This window comes from Lithobates pipiens, unplaced genomic scaffold, assembly GCF_037356315.1.
Source record: "Lithobates pipiens isolate NorthernLeopardFrog02 unplaced genomic scaffold, aLitPip1_a1.2 Scaffold_28, whole genome shotgun sequence".
Classification (NCBI taxonomy): Eukaryota; Metazoa; Chordata; class Amphibia; order Anura; family Ranidae; genus Lithobates; species Lithobates pipiens.
In genome coordinates this window covers 155580511-155597363 of record NW_027507789.1, presented here as the reverse complement: position 1 = coordinate 155597363, position 16853 = coordinate 155580511, and the positions used below count along the sequence as shown (strand labels likewise).

Here is a 16853-nt window from a genome sequence, read left to right as displayed (position 1 = left end):
TGGTGGAGAAGGGGTGCAGAGGTGAGCAGTGGTGGAAGTGGGGGGAGAGGAGAGTAGTGGTGGAGAAGGGGTGCACAGGTAAGTGGCAGACAAAAGGTGCTGAGGTGAGTGGTGTAATTCCTGACTGTAAGCATGAAGGGTAACTGACAAGATAGTCAGTCAGAATTGGCCATTTTTGTGATTCTTCCAACACAAGGTTTTCTTGACGTCAGCACTTTTAGCGGACACCATTTTGTCATGTGATCTGATCTGATGCACTAATCCACAGCTGTTTACATTGCTGGAATTAGCATTATGCATCTGAAGACAATGTATGATGACCAAATTGATTTGCAAATTTGGCAAAGAAGCCTCAATTTAAAAAAAAGTCAGTGAAATACCAGAAGGTACGATTTGGCACAGACTTGTTGGCATGCATCTACCAATAGATTCCTGATTTGCTGTGGAATCACTAAGGAATGGTGGTAACGGCTTGGTTGACATCTATCAGTATGAAATATCTGTATGCAATATATCATATACAGCCGACTAAAAATAAAATAACGTTTTCTTTTTTTTTGCTCTGAGCGTAAAAAAAATGTAGACAAACACTGTCGGTTCCCTTTTCCATTCTCTGCAAGTAATGCACAATTACTTTCTTTGTGTATATTTCTCAAACTGCTTTTTGGTACCTTGATAGAAAGTAAGTGATAAAACTCCTAGTGGAGTGTAGCCTATACATCCCACCATGTCACATACATTTGGGTTGTTTATGACCCCTGGATTAATGACTCTTTTGTCTTACCAGTTATCAATGACAACAACATATCCTTCCTAAGAAACCTGGCAGGATTCCTGGAAACAAGTTACAGCTCACAGGTAATACAGTCAATGTAAAAAAAAGTTCAGCAAATCTTTTAGCTTTTAACCATCAAGGCAAAATCTGCCTTTTTTACCATGTTGCACCCGTATTTAGAGTATAACTTGGTGCCAAGATACCCACCCCCAGACCAGCCCCCCATAGGATTGTGGGTACTGCAGGATTCTTCTCTTGTGGCTCCTGTCACCTTTTCAGTGGAATAAAAGTGTGGCAAATGCATTGACACTTTTTTCAGTGTCCTCAGTACAGACATGGAGCTGGAGAAGCCTGTGCGTTTCACATGTGATCCATCCATCCATCTCTTACAATAGTTTGCAGCCTCCATATACAAGAAAATACAACCCCACCTTGGGACACTGTAAAATCGACATAAAAACAGGATGTAATGATTTGCAAATCTAACCAATATTTTATTCACAATAGAAAACATATCAAACGATTAAATTGAGAAAATGTACCATTTTAAGAAAAAAACATTTTTGAAATTGATGGCAGCAACATATTTCAAACATATTGGGACAGGGCAACTCAAATCTGGCAAAGGAAGTGGTACTAACAAGAAAGAGCTGGAAAAAAAACATTTTGTAACTAAATAGGCTAATTGGCAACAGGTATGTAACATGACTGGGTATACAAAGAGCATCTTCGAGAGTCAGAGTGTCTCAGAAGTAAAGATGGGCAGAAATTTGCCTTTATATGAAAAGCTGCATCTTAAAATTGTTCAACAATTTCAGAATGATGCTCCTCAACGTAAAATTGCAAATACTTTAAATATATCATCATCTACAGTACACATCATAAAAAGATTCTGAGAATCTGGAGGAAGCTGTGCGCAAGGGACAAGGCTAAAAGGTAATATTGGATGCCTGTGATCACAAAAGATCTCAGGCGGCACTGCATTAAAAACAGTCATGATTCTGTAATGGACATCAAAACAATATTTGTTTTACTTTTTTGCTATAATAAATATCCCCAAAAAAATGTAAAAAAAATAATTTTTTCATCAGTTTAGGCCAATATTTATTCAACATATTTTTGGTAAAAAAAAAAGCCCAATTAGTGTATATTGATTGGTTTGCACAAAAGTTTTAGCTTCTAAAAAAAATAGGGGATAGATTTATGGCATTTTTATGATTATTATTATTTTTTACTAGTAATGGTGGTGATCTGCGATTTTTAGCGGGACTGCAACATTGCGGTGGACAGATCGGACACTTTTGACACTTTTTTGTGACCATTGACATTTATGCAGCGATCAGTGCTATAAAAATGTACTGATTACTGTATAAATGACACTGGCAGGAAAGAGGTTAACACTAGGGGGCGATCAAAGGGTTAAATGTTCCCTAGGGAGGTGCTTTCTAACTGTGCGGGGGTTTAACTGACAGGGAGTAGAGAGAGATCGCTAGTTCCTAATCACTATGAACAGACAAGAAGAAGGAAGAGGGAAGAGAACAAAACAGGGATCTGCTCGCGCTCACAGATCGCTGTGTACGTGCCCGACGTACAATCGCGGCAATTCACGCAGCCGAACCAACCTGCCTGCAGTGGCTGGTTGGCAAGCGGTTAAAGATCTCTATGGCCGTCTCACCGGCTCCGGGTTATAAAAAGTTAATATCCCCTGAGTGGACAGGGTGGATGGTGAGATGGGGCAGTGACATTATGCTCTCTGCCTCATCCAACTGGAGAATGCTTAACCACTTCAGCCCCGGAAGGATTTACCCCCTTCCTGACCAGAGCACTTTTTGCGATTCGGCACTGCGTCGCTTTAACTGACAATTGTGCAGTAATGCGACGTGGCTCCCAAACAAAATTTTACATACTTTTTTTCCCACGAATAGAGTTTTCTTCTTGTGGTATTTGATCACCTCTGCAGTTTTTATTTTTTCACTATAAACAAAAAAAGAGCGACAATTTAAAAAAATAAAATGCAATAGTTTTAACTTTTTTCTATAATAAATATCCCCCAAAAATATATAAAAAAAACAAATTTCTTTCTCAGTTTAGGCCAATATGCAGAGGCGGCTCTAGGCTTTGTGAGGCCTTAGGCAAACCTTAGACATCAGGCCCCACTAACGCCCATAATGGGAAAAATAATTCAAGTGATAAAAATTAACGGTATAAATTGCATATATAAAGAGCCTTGAACTATGAATTTACAGTTTCTAGAACTTTCTCTAACCAATTCTTCTTTAATCAAATATATATACTACATATATATTATATTACAAAACTGTATATTTTACACTGACACAAATATAGATAACATTTGTGCAGCTGCTACTAGCAATATGTTTAAGGTATAACAAGAGTCAAAACCATATACAGGAGATGGTCCGAGACTGCAGATATGATACAAGAAATGGTCAGAGACTGCATACATGATACAAGAGATGGTCAGAGAGTGTGTGGACATGATACAGGAGATGGTCAGAGACTGCAGACATGATACGGGAGATGGTCATAGACTGCATACCTGATACAAGAGATGATCAGAGACTGCATACATGATACAAGAGATGGTCAGAGAGTGTGTGGACATGATACAGGAGATGATCAGAGACTGCAGACATGATACGGGAGATGGTTAGAGACTGCAGACATGATACAGGAGATGTTCAGAGACTGCAGACGTGATACAGGAGATGGTAAGATACTGCAGACATGATACAGGAGATGGTCAGAGACTGCAGAAATGATACAGGAGATGGTAAGAGACTGCAGACATACTACAGGAGATGGTCAGAGACTGCAGACATACTACAGGAGATGGTCAGAGACTGCAGACATACTACAGGAGATGGTCAGAGACTGCAGACATACTACAGAAGATGGTCAGAGACTGCAGACATACTACAGAAGATGGTTAGAGAGTGTGCGGACATAATTGGGCTGAAATTTCACCTGGGTCACACGTGCATTGCACACAGGCAGTCTCAAACAAGCAGCTTTGTCTCGGCAGTGTGGTGAGCCTCCTCCTCCCCCTCCTCCTCTGTGTGCACAGGAAACATCACACAGCAGGAGAAGGAGGGGCGGATTCAGTTCACTCCACGGCACTCTGCAATGTGTGTGTCAGGCAGCCGGAGACTGGGGGAGAGATGTCGGCTGACTCTGCTCTCTTTGCAGTAAAAAGTGGAGCTTGCGGGCGGCAGGCGGGAACGAAAATAGCCTGCACGCATGCCAGGAAAGGGTGACATACAGGCAAATTAGGCAGCCGTGGGGCCCCTAGGATTTGCAAGGCCTAAGGCAGTTGCCTAATTTGCCTAATTAGAGATCCGCCTCTGCCCTATGTATTCTTCTACATATTTTTGGTAAAAAAATCGCAATAAGCGTATATTGATTGGTTTCCACAAAAGTTCTAGCATCGACAAAATAGGGGATAGCTTTATGGCATTTTTTTTGTAGTAATGGCGGCAATCTGCTAATTTTTTATTGTGACTGCAACATTATGGCAAACACATAGGACACTTTTGATGCCATTTTGGGACCATTGTCATTTATACAGCAATCAGTGCTATAAAAATGCACGGATTACTGTATAAATTACACTGGTAGAGAAGGGGTTAAACACTATGAGGCGATAAGGGGGCTAAGTATGTCCTAGGGAGGTGTTTTTTTTTGTCATGTATGTGGAGCCCTGATGAGCTTAGAGAAGACTTCCAAGTATGGGTAATTTATACATAGTTACACTGGTCCACCTTGGACCAATGTAAATTATGCATAGGCCATACCTGGCTGATGCCCCTGGAAGCTGGAATCACTGAAGTAGACACCACTCCTCTGCTACGTATTTTGTGAATGAATGCAAAGCATTCTCTGGTTGGATGAGGTGGAGAGCGTCACATTACCGCCCCATCTCTCCAACCTGTCCGCTCAGAGAATGCTTTGTATTCTCAGCCGCTTAGCATGAGACCCAGCAACAAGTGGAGATCACTGGAGTAGCAATGTCTACTTTAGTGATTTCCAGCTTCCAGGGGCATTAGCCATGTATAGTATATGCATAGGTACATTGGTCCAAGCCAGACCAGTATAACTACTGTATGAATAAAATAATTTTACCGGGATTCCTCTTTAATTATTTTTTTATGTAAGCAATAAAATATTTGTTGGCTACCTAACAAAAAAAAACATCTTGGTACACTGGGCATCTTGACTGGTCTCCCAATAACAAGTGTGCAGTAGGCATTGATCCCTTCTAATGAAACCATCCATACACATTCCCTTCCACAATATCTTGTTACTAACGCCAATCTAAATTGTACCTAGAAACATCATGGTTCTTTGCCAAATCTTTTCTGACAAATCCCCCGCCTGCATAAAAAAGTGCACAAAAAATCTTGGCACCCCTCAAAACATATACAGTGCTCAGCATGAGTACATCTCTTGAAAAGTAAGATTTTAATCTCAATGAACACAAGAACAATTTCCAAAATTTTGACAAAACTGAGTTTTATAGAACAATTGATTAGCTCATTACATGAAGGTTAATAATATAACAGATTACAAAATCTTCAATTTTACTCAAATTAGTTGATGCAAAAATGAATACACCCCACAACAAAAAGTACTCCATCTAATATTGTGTATGACCTCCATGATTTGTAAGGACAGCACCAAGTCTTCTAGGCATGGAATGAACAAGTTGGTGACATATTGCAACATCTATCTTTTTAGAACCCATTCTTCAAGAACGACCTCTTTTAGAGGTTGGATGGAAAGCGATGCTCAACTTGTCTCTTGAGAATTTCCCATAGCTGTTCTATTGGTTTCAGATCAGGAGATATACTTGGACATCCTGTTTTTCTTCAGAAATGCAAATGTGGCCTTAGATGTGGGTTTTGGATCATTGTCATGTTTGAAATTACACAATGACCAAGGGCACGGAGTAGGGATGCACCGAATGGGGTTTTTGGTGCCGATACCGAAAATGAAAAATACACTAGGCCGAAAACCGAAACCGATACCGAAACAGCACCGATACCGAAAATGACTGTTTTTAAAAAATATTTTTATACAGGAGGTGGTCAGAGACTGGGGACATGGTACAGGAGGTGGTCCGAGACTGGGGACATGGTACAGGAGGTGGTCAGAGACTGGGGACATGGTACAGGAGGTGGTCAGAGACTGGGGACATGGTACAGGAGGTGGTCAGAGACTGGGGACATGGTACAGGAGGTGGTCAGAGACTGGGGACATGGTACAGGAGGTGGTCAGAGACTGGGGACATGGTACAGGAGGTGGTCAGAGACTGGGGACATGGTACAGGAGGTGGTCAGAGACTGGGGACATGGTACAGGAGGTGGTCAGAGACTGGGGACATGGTACAGGAGGTGGTCAGAGACTGGGGACATGGTAAAGGAGGTGGTCAGAGACTGGGGACATGGTAAAGGAGGTGGTCAGAGACTGGGGACATGGTACAGGAGGTGATCAGAGACTGGGGACATGGTACAGGAGGTGGTCAGAGACTGGGGACATGGTTCAGGAGGTGGTCAGAGACTGCATGCATGGTTCAGGAGGTGGTCAGAGACTGCATGCATGGTACAGGAGGTGGTCAGAGACTGCATGCATGGTACAGGAGGTGGTCAGAGACTGCATGCATGGTACAGGAGGGGGTCAGAGACTGGGGACACGGTACAGGAGATGGTCAGAGACTGGGGACACGGTACAGGAGGTGGTCAGAGACTGGGGACACGGTACAGGAGGTGGTCAGAGACTGGGGACACGGTACAGGAGGTGGTCAGAGACTGGGGACACGGTACAGGAGGGGGTCAGAGACTGGGGACACGGTACAGGAGGTGGTCAGAGACTGGGGACACGGTACAGGAGGTGGTCAGAGACTGGGGACACGGTACAGGAGGTGGTCAGAGACTGGGGACACGGTACAGGAGGTGGTCAGAGACTGGGGACATGGTACAGGAGGTGGTCAGAGACTGGGGACATGGTACAGGAGGTGGTCAGAGACTGGGGACATGGTACAGGAGGTGCTCAGAGTCTGGGGACATGGTTCAGGAGGTGGTCAGAGACTGCATGCATGGTACAGGAGGTGGTCAGAGACTGCATGCATGGTACAGGAGGTGGTCAGAGACTGGGGACACGGTACAGGAGATGGTCAGAGACTGGGGACACGGTACAGGAGATGGTCAGAGACTGGGGACACGGTACAGGAGATGGTCAGAGACTGGGGACACGGTACAGGAGATGGTCAGACTGGGGACATGGTACAGAAGATGGTCAGAGAACGTGGTGCAGGCCAGTGTCCCCCATTGCAGCCAGTGTGCCTGTGCCCCATTGCAGCCAGTGTGCCAGTGTGCCATTTTGCAGCCAGTGTGTCCCCTTTGCAGCCAGTGTGTCCCCCTTTGCAGCCAGTGTGTCCCCCTTTGCAGCCAGTGTGTCCCCCTTTGCAGCCAGTGTGTCCCCCTTTGCAGCCAGTGTGTCCCCCTTTGAAGCCAGTGTGTCCCATTGCAGCCAGCCTGTGCAGGGAAGAGAGCCGCCTCCGTCGCCTGTTTGATCACAGCGCCGGGAACATCACAGCTTTCATTTCAATAGCTGTGTGTTCCCGGCCGCGCGCCGTCACACACAGCCCCTCCCCCTTGTTTGGGCACTTTGAAAGACAGATCATCCGTCCAATCCTGCGGATGATCTGTCTATCTAAGTGTCCGGACAAGGGAGAGGGGCTGTGTGTGACGGCGCACGGCCGGGAACACACAGCTATTGAAATGAAAGCTGTGATGTTCCCGGCGCTGTAATCAAACAGGCGGCGGAGGCGGCTCTCCTGCGCTATGCACCCCCCATGATGGGCGTCACCAGGGGCGGGGGCGGAGCCCCACCCAGGCCACGCCCCATTTTCGGCTCCATTATCGGATGTTTTTCTCTTTCGGCAAATTTCCGAAAAGGGCATTTTCGGCCGATATGTTTCGGCGGCCGAAATTTCGGTGCATCACTAGCACGGAGTGATGGCAGCATCTTCTCTTTCAATATAGAGCAGTACATCTGTGAATTCATGATACCATCAATGAAATGCAGCTCCCGAACACCAGCAGCACCCATGTAGCCCCACAGGAGGATACTGCCACCATCATGTTTTACACCATGAATTTTTTTTTTTTGTACTCCTGACCTTTGTGGCGCCATAAAGTTTTAAAGCCATCAAATCCCAAAAAATGTATTTTGGTCTCATCACTCCAGAGTACAGAGTCCCAGTAGTCTTCTTTTTTAGCGCGGGCCCTGGCAAATTCTAGGTGGGTTTTTTTGTGCATGGGCTTTAGGAGAGGCTTCCTTGGTGGACAACACCCATGCATGCCATTCCTCTGCAGTGTACACCGTATTATGTCATGGGAAACAATCGCCCCAGTTTGGCTTTCTACTTCTTTAGCTAACTGCAGTGAACTGCCAATTTTCTTTAACCGTTCTCATCAGAAGACGCTCCTGTCAAGGTGTTAACTTTCGTAGACGACCTGGACGTCTCTGAGATGGCTGCAGTTTCATCTTTGTTACATTTTTGTTAATTAGGTTTTTTTTGTGTAAAATTTAGCTTTGCCCTTAAGACTTTCATTGGGGTGTATTCATTTTTGCAATGAATTTGTTAGGAAAAATACTGTTTTGTGCGTGCAAATTAACAACTCTTGGTTGCAATCAATGGGCCGAATTTGTGGGAGTATCTTGTAGAAGAGGGAGCCATATAAAATATTGATTCTAAAAGGAAAGTAAAGGTTTTCTGAGAAATCTGTTGGGGTGTACTAATTTATGCTGAGCACTGTAGATTACGTTTCTTGCTTTGAAATGTTTGAACCTGTACCAAATTACAAAGGTTCCTATTGTGGCTGGCCTTCCCAAAATGTTAGCTTGGCTGTAGTTGGGTTGAGTATTTGGGTCACAGGCCTGCAAATGAATAATTTTAAAGAGATTCTATCATGATACAAATATGGAAGCTTCTATTGTTGACTTGGTTTAATAGGTGCAGACTCCAAGGCATATTATTTTCTAATTATCTTCTTTTTTCTGCAGAGTTCTACACCACAGTTGATATCAACACCCATCCCAACCAATGAAAACAAACACTCATCAACCGAAAGGCTATCTTCCCCTGTTACACTTTCTCTATCAGAGCCAGACCAGCCCAATTCACCTGCGGCAGTAACCAGCTCCCCTCCAGAAGGAATGCTGCAGGTGAGTGGTGTAACAAGTGGCTTCCAGTACTGGATGAAGATGGATGACGTTGGTGAGAACACAATACCTGAATCTTGTGTGCTGTGGGAGGAACCATTACAAGAAACATTGCCAGATGGTACCCCCACGTGGGCATCACCCATAGAGGTAAGTATATTGTGCGCCCTAGGTTTATCTGTGTATTACAGATGAGAAATTGATCACTTTTAAATTATTTGATTTTCTGTGTTTAGAGTAATGGACGTCCTAAATTGGAGTTGGTGCCTGCCTCTGGGGTTTATATTACATACCAGCAGCTGGAGGATCTTTCCCACATCCCACCAGATAAGCCCAAGCTGATGACCAGACGCCTGCTTGATTACTTCTTCTCTCGGGAGACCTTGGCACGATCTTCAGCCACAGGGCAAAGAATAGCACATAACAACACCACTATGGAGAAACCATTGCGATTACCCGACGCAGTGGTAACTGCAATTAAAGGTGAGATAGTGTTGCCAATACAGTTGCTGAGTTGCTGCAGTAGAGCATATCCAAAGCCTCTTGCTTATTGTGCAGTACCATTAATCACAAGGGCCAATACACATGATGAATATAATTTATGGAAGAGTGCCATGAAAAAAGGCATTGTTGAAAGAAAGCCATAAGAAGTCCCATTTACAAGAAGCCATGTGGGGGACACAGCAAACATGTGGAAGAAGGTGCTCTGGTCAGATGAGACCAAAATTGAACTTTTTGGCCTAAAAGCAAAACACTATGTGTGGCAGAAAACTAACACTGCACATCACCCTGAACACACCATACCAACATGGTGGTGGCAGCATTATGTTGTGGGTATGCTTTTCTTCAGCAGGGCCAGGGAAGCTGGTCAGAGTTGATGGGAAGATGGATGGAGCCAAATACAGGTCAATCTTAGAAGAAAACCTGTTATGCTGCGTACACACGACCAGACTTTCCGGCAGACTAGGTCCAACGGACTTTCGGCGGAGTTTCAACGGACTTTCGGCGGAGTTTCAACGGACTTTCGGCGGAGTTCCAACGGACTTTCCGAACGAACGGACTTGGCCACACACGAACGGACTAAGTCCGTTCGTTTTTAACATGATGACGTAAACAGGACTAAACAAGGAAGTTCAATAGCCAGTAGCCAATAGCTTCCCTTGTATCGTATTTGGTCCGTCGGACCAGCACACAGACGAACGGTTTTCCCGATTTTAGTCCGTCGGAATTGAGTCTGTCAGATCGTTTTGAAACATGTTCTATTTCTAGGTCCGTCTGATTTTTTTTTTTACGAAAAACAATCGGACTAGCCCACACGCGATCGGATTGTCCGACGGACTAATCCCTTCGGACCTATTCTGCCAGAATGTCCGGTCGTGTGTACGCGGCATTAGAGTTTGCAAAAGACTTGAGACTGGGGCAGCACCTTCCAGCAGGACAGCGACCCTAAACATACAGCCAGAGCTACAATGGAATGGTTTAGATCAAAACATATTCATGTGTTAGAATGGCCCAGTCAAAGTCCAGACCTAAATCCAATCTGTGGCAAGACTTGAAAATTGCTGTTCACAGACGCTCTCCATCCAATCTGACAGAGCTTGAGCTATTTTGCAAAGAAGAATGTGCAAAAATGTCCCTCTCTAGATGTGCAAAGCTGGTAGAGACATCCCCAAAAAGACTTGCAGCTGTAATTGCAGTGAAAGACGGTTCTACAAAGTATTGACTCAGGGGGGCTGAATACAAATGCACCCCACATTTTTCACATATTTATTTGTAAAACATTTTGAAAACCATTTATCATTTTCCTTCCACTTCACAATTATATGACCATAATTTTAAAGCAGTATTAAACCCAAAACCAAAAATGCAATATATTTCAGATTGCCAGTAATTAGATGTGGTGGCTGCATTTTTTTATTTTTTATTTTAGGCTTTTTTCTGTCTGTTTTCACCTGGTGTTCCAGCCAGTAGCACACCTCCTGCCTTAGAGTGCCTCCACTCTGGATGAAGGAGCACAGGGGCACCTTTAGATAGCAGAATTTTTAATCCAGGGGGAGAGGCATCTTAAGCAGCCCATAGATTAGTACATATCCGAGGTTGCTAGTGCATCAACTTTGTAAAACTTGGTAAAGATATGCACAGCCGACAAGCTGGCCTCCTTGCAAACTTGTGACACGAATGGCTGATGTCAGAAGGCCCAGGAGGCACTAATTACCCTGGTGGAGCTGCTGTAAAAGGGAAATGAGGAGCCTGACCATTAATGGCATTGGCCTGGACAACCGTCTGCCTGATCTAACGAGAAATGGTGGCAGAAAAAGCCACCAGGCCTTTCTGTTGACTTTCCATGTTCATGAAAAGAGAATCTGAGCTGTGAAGAGGCCGTAGCAGACAGATACACACGCAGTGCCCATACCACATCTAAGGAATGCAGCATACAGAACCACCTTATCCCTGTGTAAATCCAAATAGGGACACTTACAGAACAAGGCTGCCAGCTCTAACACAGGGCTTGCGGGGGTGAGAGAAAACATAAAGGCAACCTCCTGGGAAAGAGTATGGGAAGATTCCTAATTAAAGGGAAGGCTTCTGGAAAACTGACGACAAGTTCAGGTGCCACGGCATCAACGCGGAATGCACCAGAAGAAGTACCTGCCAAGTGCTTGCATGAAGCTACAAATCATTAAGTGCGTGGCCAGAGGGTGTTGAAAGAAAAAGGCAGAAACCTGGTTCTTAATGGTGCTTATGGCAAGTTTCTGATCAACGCCCCATTGAAGAAAGGCTAAAATCCTTGACACCAGCAGCCAAACAAAGACTTACAATGCGAAATTTCATTTTTGTATGTGTGCGCTGTAATCTTTTGTTCTACAAATCAGCAGCCTTGTACCACAAAATGTAAGCCTTCCATGAGCGATGATAAATCTTCCAAGAAGGGGATTTATGTGCCTTCAACATGGTGGAAATTACCGAGCCCAACATCCCAAACCACTTTACCATGCCAAATCAATGCAAACCATGCCAGTAAGCTTTTGAGACACAAGGGTCATGGCCAAAACCGAGCGCAGAGCCGAGCCAGTGACCATAAACATTCAGTCATACATGTCCTGTCCTGTGGGAACATTGAAGGAAGGAGACTTCTCCTCCTTATTCAACCTAGAAATGAGAGGGTCCACAACAGGAGAGGTCCACTTCTTCAGAAAGGCCTCCTCTAAAGGACAAAATAGGCAGAGTAAGATAACCATTAGTGGAAAGACCTTGCTCGTGAGTATCAAAGGGCACAGTCACTTCTTTAGCAGCCCCAGTAGTATCTTCAATTTATTACGGTTTTCCCTCACAGAGGTAATGGGCAAGAACACTTTCCTTGCACAGCAACGGTGACAGCGGAATCGTCCTCGCTCTCAGTGGGGTCACTTCCAGATCCACAGGTAAAGTGGACATGCTGTGGCCAAGCTGAAATCTGGCCCAGAATAGTCTGAAGGGAAAGGGGTTGGCGGGGAAGGGGGGTTCACTTTAACTTGCACCAGAAGGTCACTTTCACCCTGGAGACAAATGACTTGAGGACTGCTAACAGTGCATCCAAGGGAACAGAAGACTCTGCCACCTCCACATGGGTGTCTGGAGGAGATACGTGTTCCTGAGACTCCATGTATGGGCCCACCCCTAGACCAGGCACCGCTGGGAACCAATGCCCACAGGGAGGTAGGAAAATGACACCCCCAATGGGCTGCAGCATAGGTAGGGGGACCCCAGCAGGACTCGCTACCCAAAACCAAGGCCACTAAGAGCAGAGCTGTGAGCCTTCTGCCACAATGAAAAGGAAAGCTGCATGGAGGACCTGAGCCAAAGGGAGACACTGTCCTCACACACACAGACCCTGCGGTAGAGGGGAGCAAAATGGATGCCGTTGCATTGCTACATCAAAATGGACACAGACAAAAAGACCCCACAAATCAATGTAGACCATGCCAACATGGCTACTGTGACTACACAAAAATAGGCGAAGATACGCAGGAACCCTGCACCCCCCCAACCAGCCCCACACTTTAGGAGATCAGTAGAGCAGTGCCCCAAGCCCCCCCATGGACCAGGAGGAGCCCTGATTGCCTGGGCCAGAACATTACACCAGTAAAAGGGCAGGGGCGGAGGGTGAGGACTAAGCATAGGCAACCTTGCCCTGGAGGGGAGGAAGACACCTTGCTGACCACCCTAGGGAGTACCCACAGCCCACCACCGCGCCTGGGGGGAGGGGGCATCTAACTGCTTCAACAAAGGTTATGGGTAGCACTTTGGAGCCAGACCGCAGCTCACCAAGGTGGAGGGGCTGTTGGCCAGAGAAACACTGTGACATGGAAAACAGGTACCCAGTTATATGTATCCTCACCTCATCCTCAGATGTTCTAAATTGCTGTAAACCCTTACATATTCCCAGTGAAGTGACTGGCCTCAGGTGATACACAGAGATAAAACAAACCCTCCTACATAAGTTGTACCTATTTAGTCGAGCAGTCCCTTAGTATTTCCGAGGCTCTCTGGTGCCCCCCCCACCTCTGGCCACATGCGGTATTGCATGTAATAGAAGTGGAACATATTATTTTCGTTTCCATTGACTTCTATGGGGAAACTCGCTTTGATATGCGAGTGCTTTGGATTACAAGCATTCTCCTGGAACGGATTATACTCGTAATCCAAGGTTCCACTGTATATACTATATTTTGTAAATGCTATAACAGTCACGTAAACCAATCAATATACGCTTATTGGGATTTTTTTACCAAAAATATGTAGCAGAATACATACTGGCATACATTTAAGAAGAAATTAGAATTTTTATTTTTTTTATTTGATATGTTTTATAGCAAAAAGTGCAAAATATTGTTTGTTTTTTAAAATTTCCTGTTTATAGTTTATATAGTTTATAGCGCAACAAAAATAAAAAGATCAATGGTGATCAAATACTACCAAAAGAAAGCTCTATTTGTAGGGAAAAAAATTATATAAACTTATATTGCATGACCACACAATTGTCATTTAAAGTAACGCAGTGCCAAAAAGCAAAACAATGGCCTGGTCATGAAGGGGGGTGTAAATCTTCCAGAGGTCAAGTACAGTGCCTTGCAAAAGTATTTACCCCCCTTGGCTTTTTACTTATTTTGTTACATTACAGCCTTTAGTTCAATGTTTTTTTTTAATATGAATTATATGTGATGGATCAGAACACAATAGTCTAAGTTGGTGAAGTAAAATTAGAAAAATATATACATAAACCTATTTTTCAGAAATAAAAAACTGGTAATTGGCATGTGCATATGTATTCTCCCCCTTTGTTATGAAGCCTATAAAAAGCTCTGGTGCCACCAATTACCTTCAGAAGTAACATAATTAGTGAAATGATGTCCACCTGTGTTCAATCTAAGTGTCACATGGTCTGTCATTACATATACACACCTTTTTGAAAGGCCCCAGAGGCTGCAACACCTAAGCAAGATGCACCACTAACCAAACACTGCCATGAAGACCAAGGAACTCTCCAAACAAGTGAGGGACAATGTTGTTGAGAAGTACAACTCAGGGTTAGGTTATAAAAAAATATCCAAATGTTTGATGATCCCTAGGAGCACCATCAGAGAGGTGCTCCTAGGGAGAGGCAGCACAGAGACCTAAGGTAACCCTGGAGGAGCTGCAGCGTTTCACAGCAGAGACTGGAGTATCTGTACATAGGACGACAATAAGCCGTACGCTCCATAGAGTTGGGCTTTATGGCAGAGTGGCCAGAAGAAAGCCATTACTTTCAGCAAAAAACAAAATTACATGTTTTGAGTTTGCGAAAAGGCATGTGGGAGACTCCCAAACTGTATAGCAGAAGGTACTCTGGTCTGATGAGACTTAACTTTTTGGCCATCAAAGAAAACGATATGTCTGGTGCAAACCCAACACATCACATCACTCAAAGAATACCATCCCCACAGTGAAACATGGTGGTGGCAGCATCATGCTGTGGGGATGTTTTTCAGCAGTCAAGACTGAGAAACTGGTCAGGGTTGAGGGAAAGATGGATGGTGCTAAATGCAGGGATATTCTTGAGCAAAACCTATACCACGCTGTGTGATTTGAGGCTAAGACGGAGTTTCACCTTCCAGCAGGACAATGACCCCAAACACGCTGCTAAAGTAACACTTTAGTGGTTTAAAGGGGAAACATGTAAATGTGTTGGAATGGCCTACTCAAAGCACAGACCTCAATCCAATAGAAAATCTGTGGTCAGATTGCTGTTCACAAGCGCAGACTATCCAACTTGTAGGATCTGGAGCAGTTTTGCAAGGAGGAATGGGCAAAAATCCCAGTGGTAAGATGTGGCAAGCTCATAGAGACTTATCTAAAGGGACTTGGAGCTGTGATAGCCACAAAAGGTGGCTCTACAAAGTATTGACTTTAGGGGGGTGAATAGTTATGCACATTGACTTTTTCTGTTATTTCGTCCTATTTGTTGTTTGCTTCACAATAGAAAAAAAAACATTCAAAGTTGTGGACATGCTCTGCAAATTACATGATGCAAATCCTCAAACAATCCATGTTCGTTCCAGGTTGTGAGGCAACAAAACACGAAAAATGTCAAGGGGGTGAATACTTTTGCAAGTCACTGTAGTTATGTAGGTTTTATGTTTTGTTCTAAAAATGTTTCATTTTGAATTGACCACTTAACTTTCTGTTTTCCAGCATATGTGACGAGAGCCTGCGGCCGTGGTTGTAACTTTAATGCAGTCATAAATAGTAAATGTGGAACCTCCCGGCGGGCAGTGAAAAAGATGTCTATTCGCATTGACTGGACAGAAGGAGGAGCAAAACACTGCCCAAAGCCAGAAACATCACCAGCACAGAGACTACAGTGTCTCAATGAGAAGGCCCCGCTTCCTGCTGCAAAGGGAACAGATCTAGCAGTCTCACATACTGTGCTACAAACCAGCTGAGCATCGCTGCTGCATGAACTTGTCAGAATCAAGATTTTAGGACATTTGGATAATGCTATTTGACTGCAGTATGGATGTGAAAAGGACATTTTTAAAGCAGAATATACCACTGTTACTGTAAAAGGACAAAAGGCAATGACATAAAATCACAAATAAAAAATATTTTTTGTAAGTTTGAGCAAAATGTTGCAGTTTTTGAAGTATGCCTGCCTAGCGGAGGTAACTTATTATTATGCTGCAAGCACTAAATCTAAGGGGTACAGTAGTCTAGAAGAAAAAGCAGCAAAAACAGCAGTACAGAATGCTGAACAAAATGTTAGGAGGTTAGTGCCTACTGGTTATCAGGCCTCTGTGACAGATTGACCCCAGAATAAAATGTGGCTCCATCCAGGCCAATTCCAGCACTTCTCTCCTACATGTAAAAATCATCATTTTTTTGCTAGAAAATTACATGGAACACGCAAAAATTATATATTTTTTTATTAGCAAAGACCCTAGAGAATACAATGGCACAATACAATATAACATTTAAACATGTTTTTTTGGGGAAAAAAAACAGTTTTGTGCTTAAAAAAAGAAAAAAAAAACAGCAAAGTTAGCCTATTTTTTTTTTTTTGCATAATGTGAAAGATGAAGTTACGCAGAGTAAATAGAAACCTAACATGTCACGCTTCAAAATTGCACACGCTCGTGGAATGGCATCGAACGTCAGTACTTAAAATTCTCCATAGGCGACGCTTTAAAAAAATTTTACTGGTTAAATTTTTTGAGTTACAGAGGAGGTCTAGGGCTAGAATTATTGCTCTTGCTATAATGTTTGCGGTGATACTTCACATGTGTGGCTTGAATACCATATGCATATGTGGGTG

At 43.9% G+C, this 16853-nt stretch overlaps 1 protein-coding gene across 5 annotated transcripts in view; it reads left to right on the top strand.

Moving 5' to 3' along the window:
• The window catches only part of LOC143935690 (uncharacterized), a 76613-nt gene extending 60457 nt beyond the window's left edge, over positions 1–16156 (top strand). For all 5 annotated transcript variants that reach the window (XM_077459741.1, XM_077459743.1, XM_077459745.1 and 2 more), the window contains 4 exons: positions 788–858; positions 8864–9172; positions 9259–9505; positions 15734–16156. In XM_077459741.1, the coding sequence (XP_077315867.1) occupies positions 788–858; positions 8864–9172; positions 9259–9505; positions 15734–15984 (878 nt within the window). In that variant the 3' untranslated portion in view covers positions 15985–16156. The remainder of the gene's footprint in view (positions 1–787; positions 859–8863; positions 9173–9258; positions 9506–15733) is intronic.
• The last annotated feature ends 697 nt before the right edge of the window (positions 16157–16853 follow it).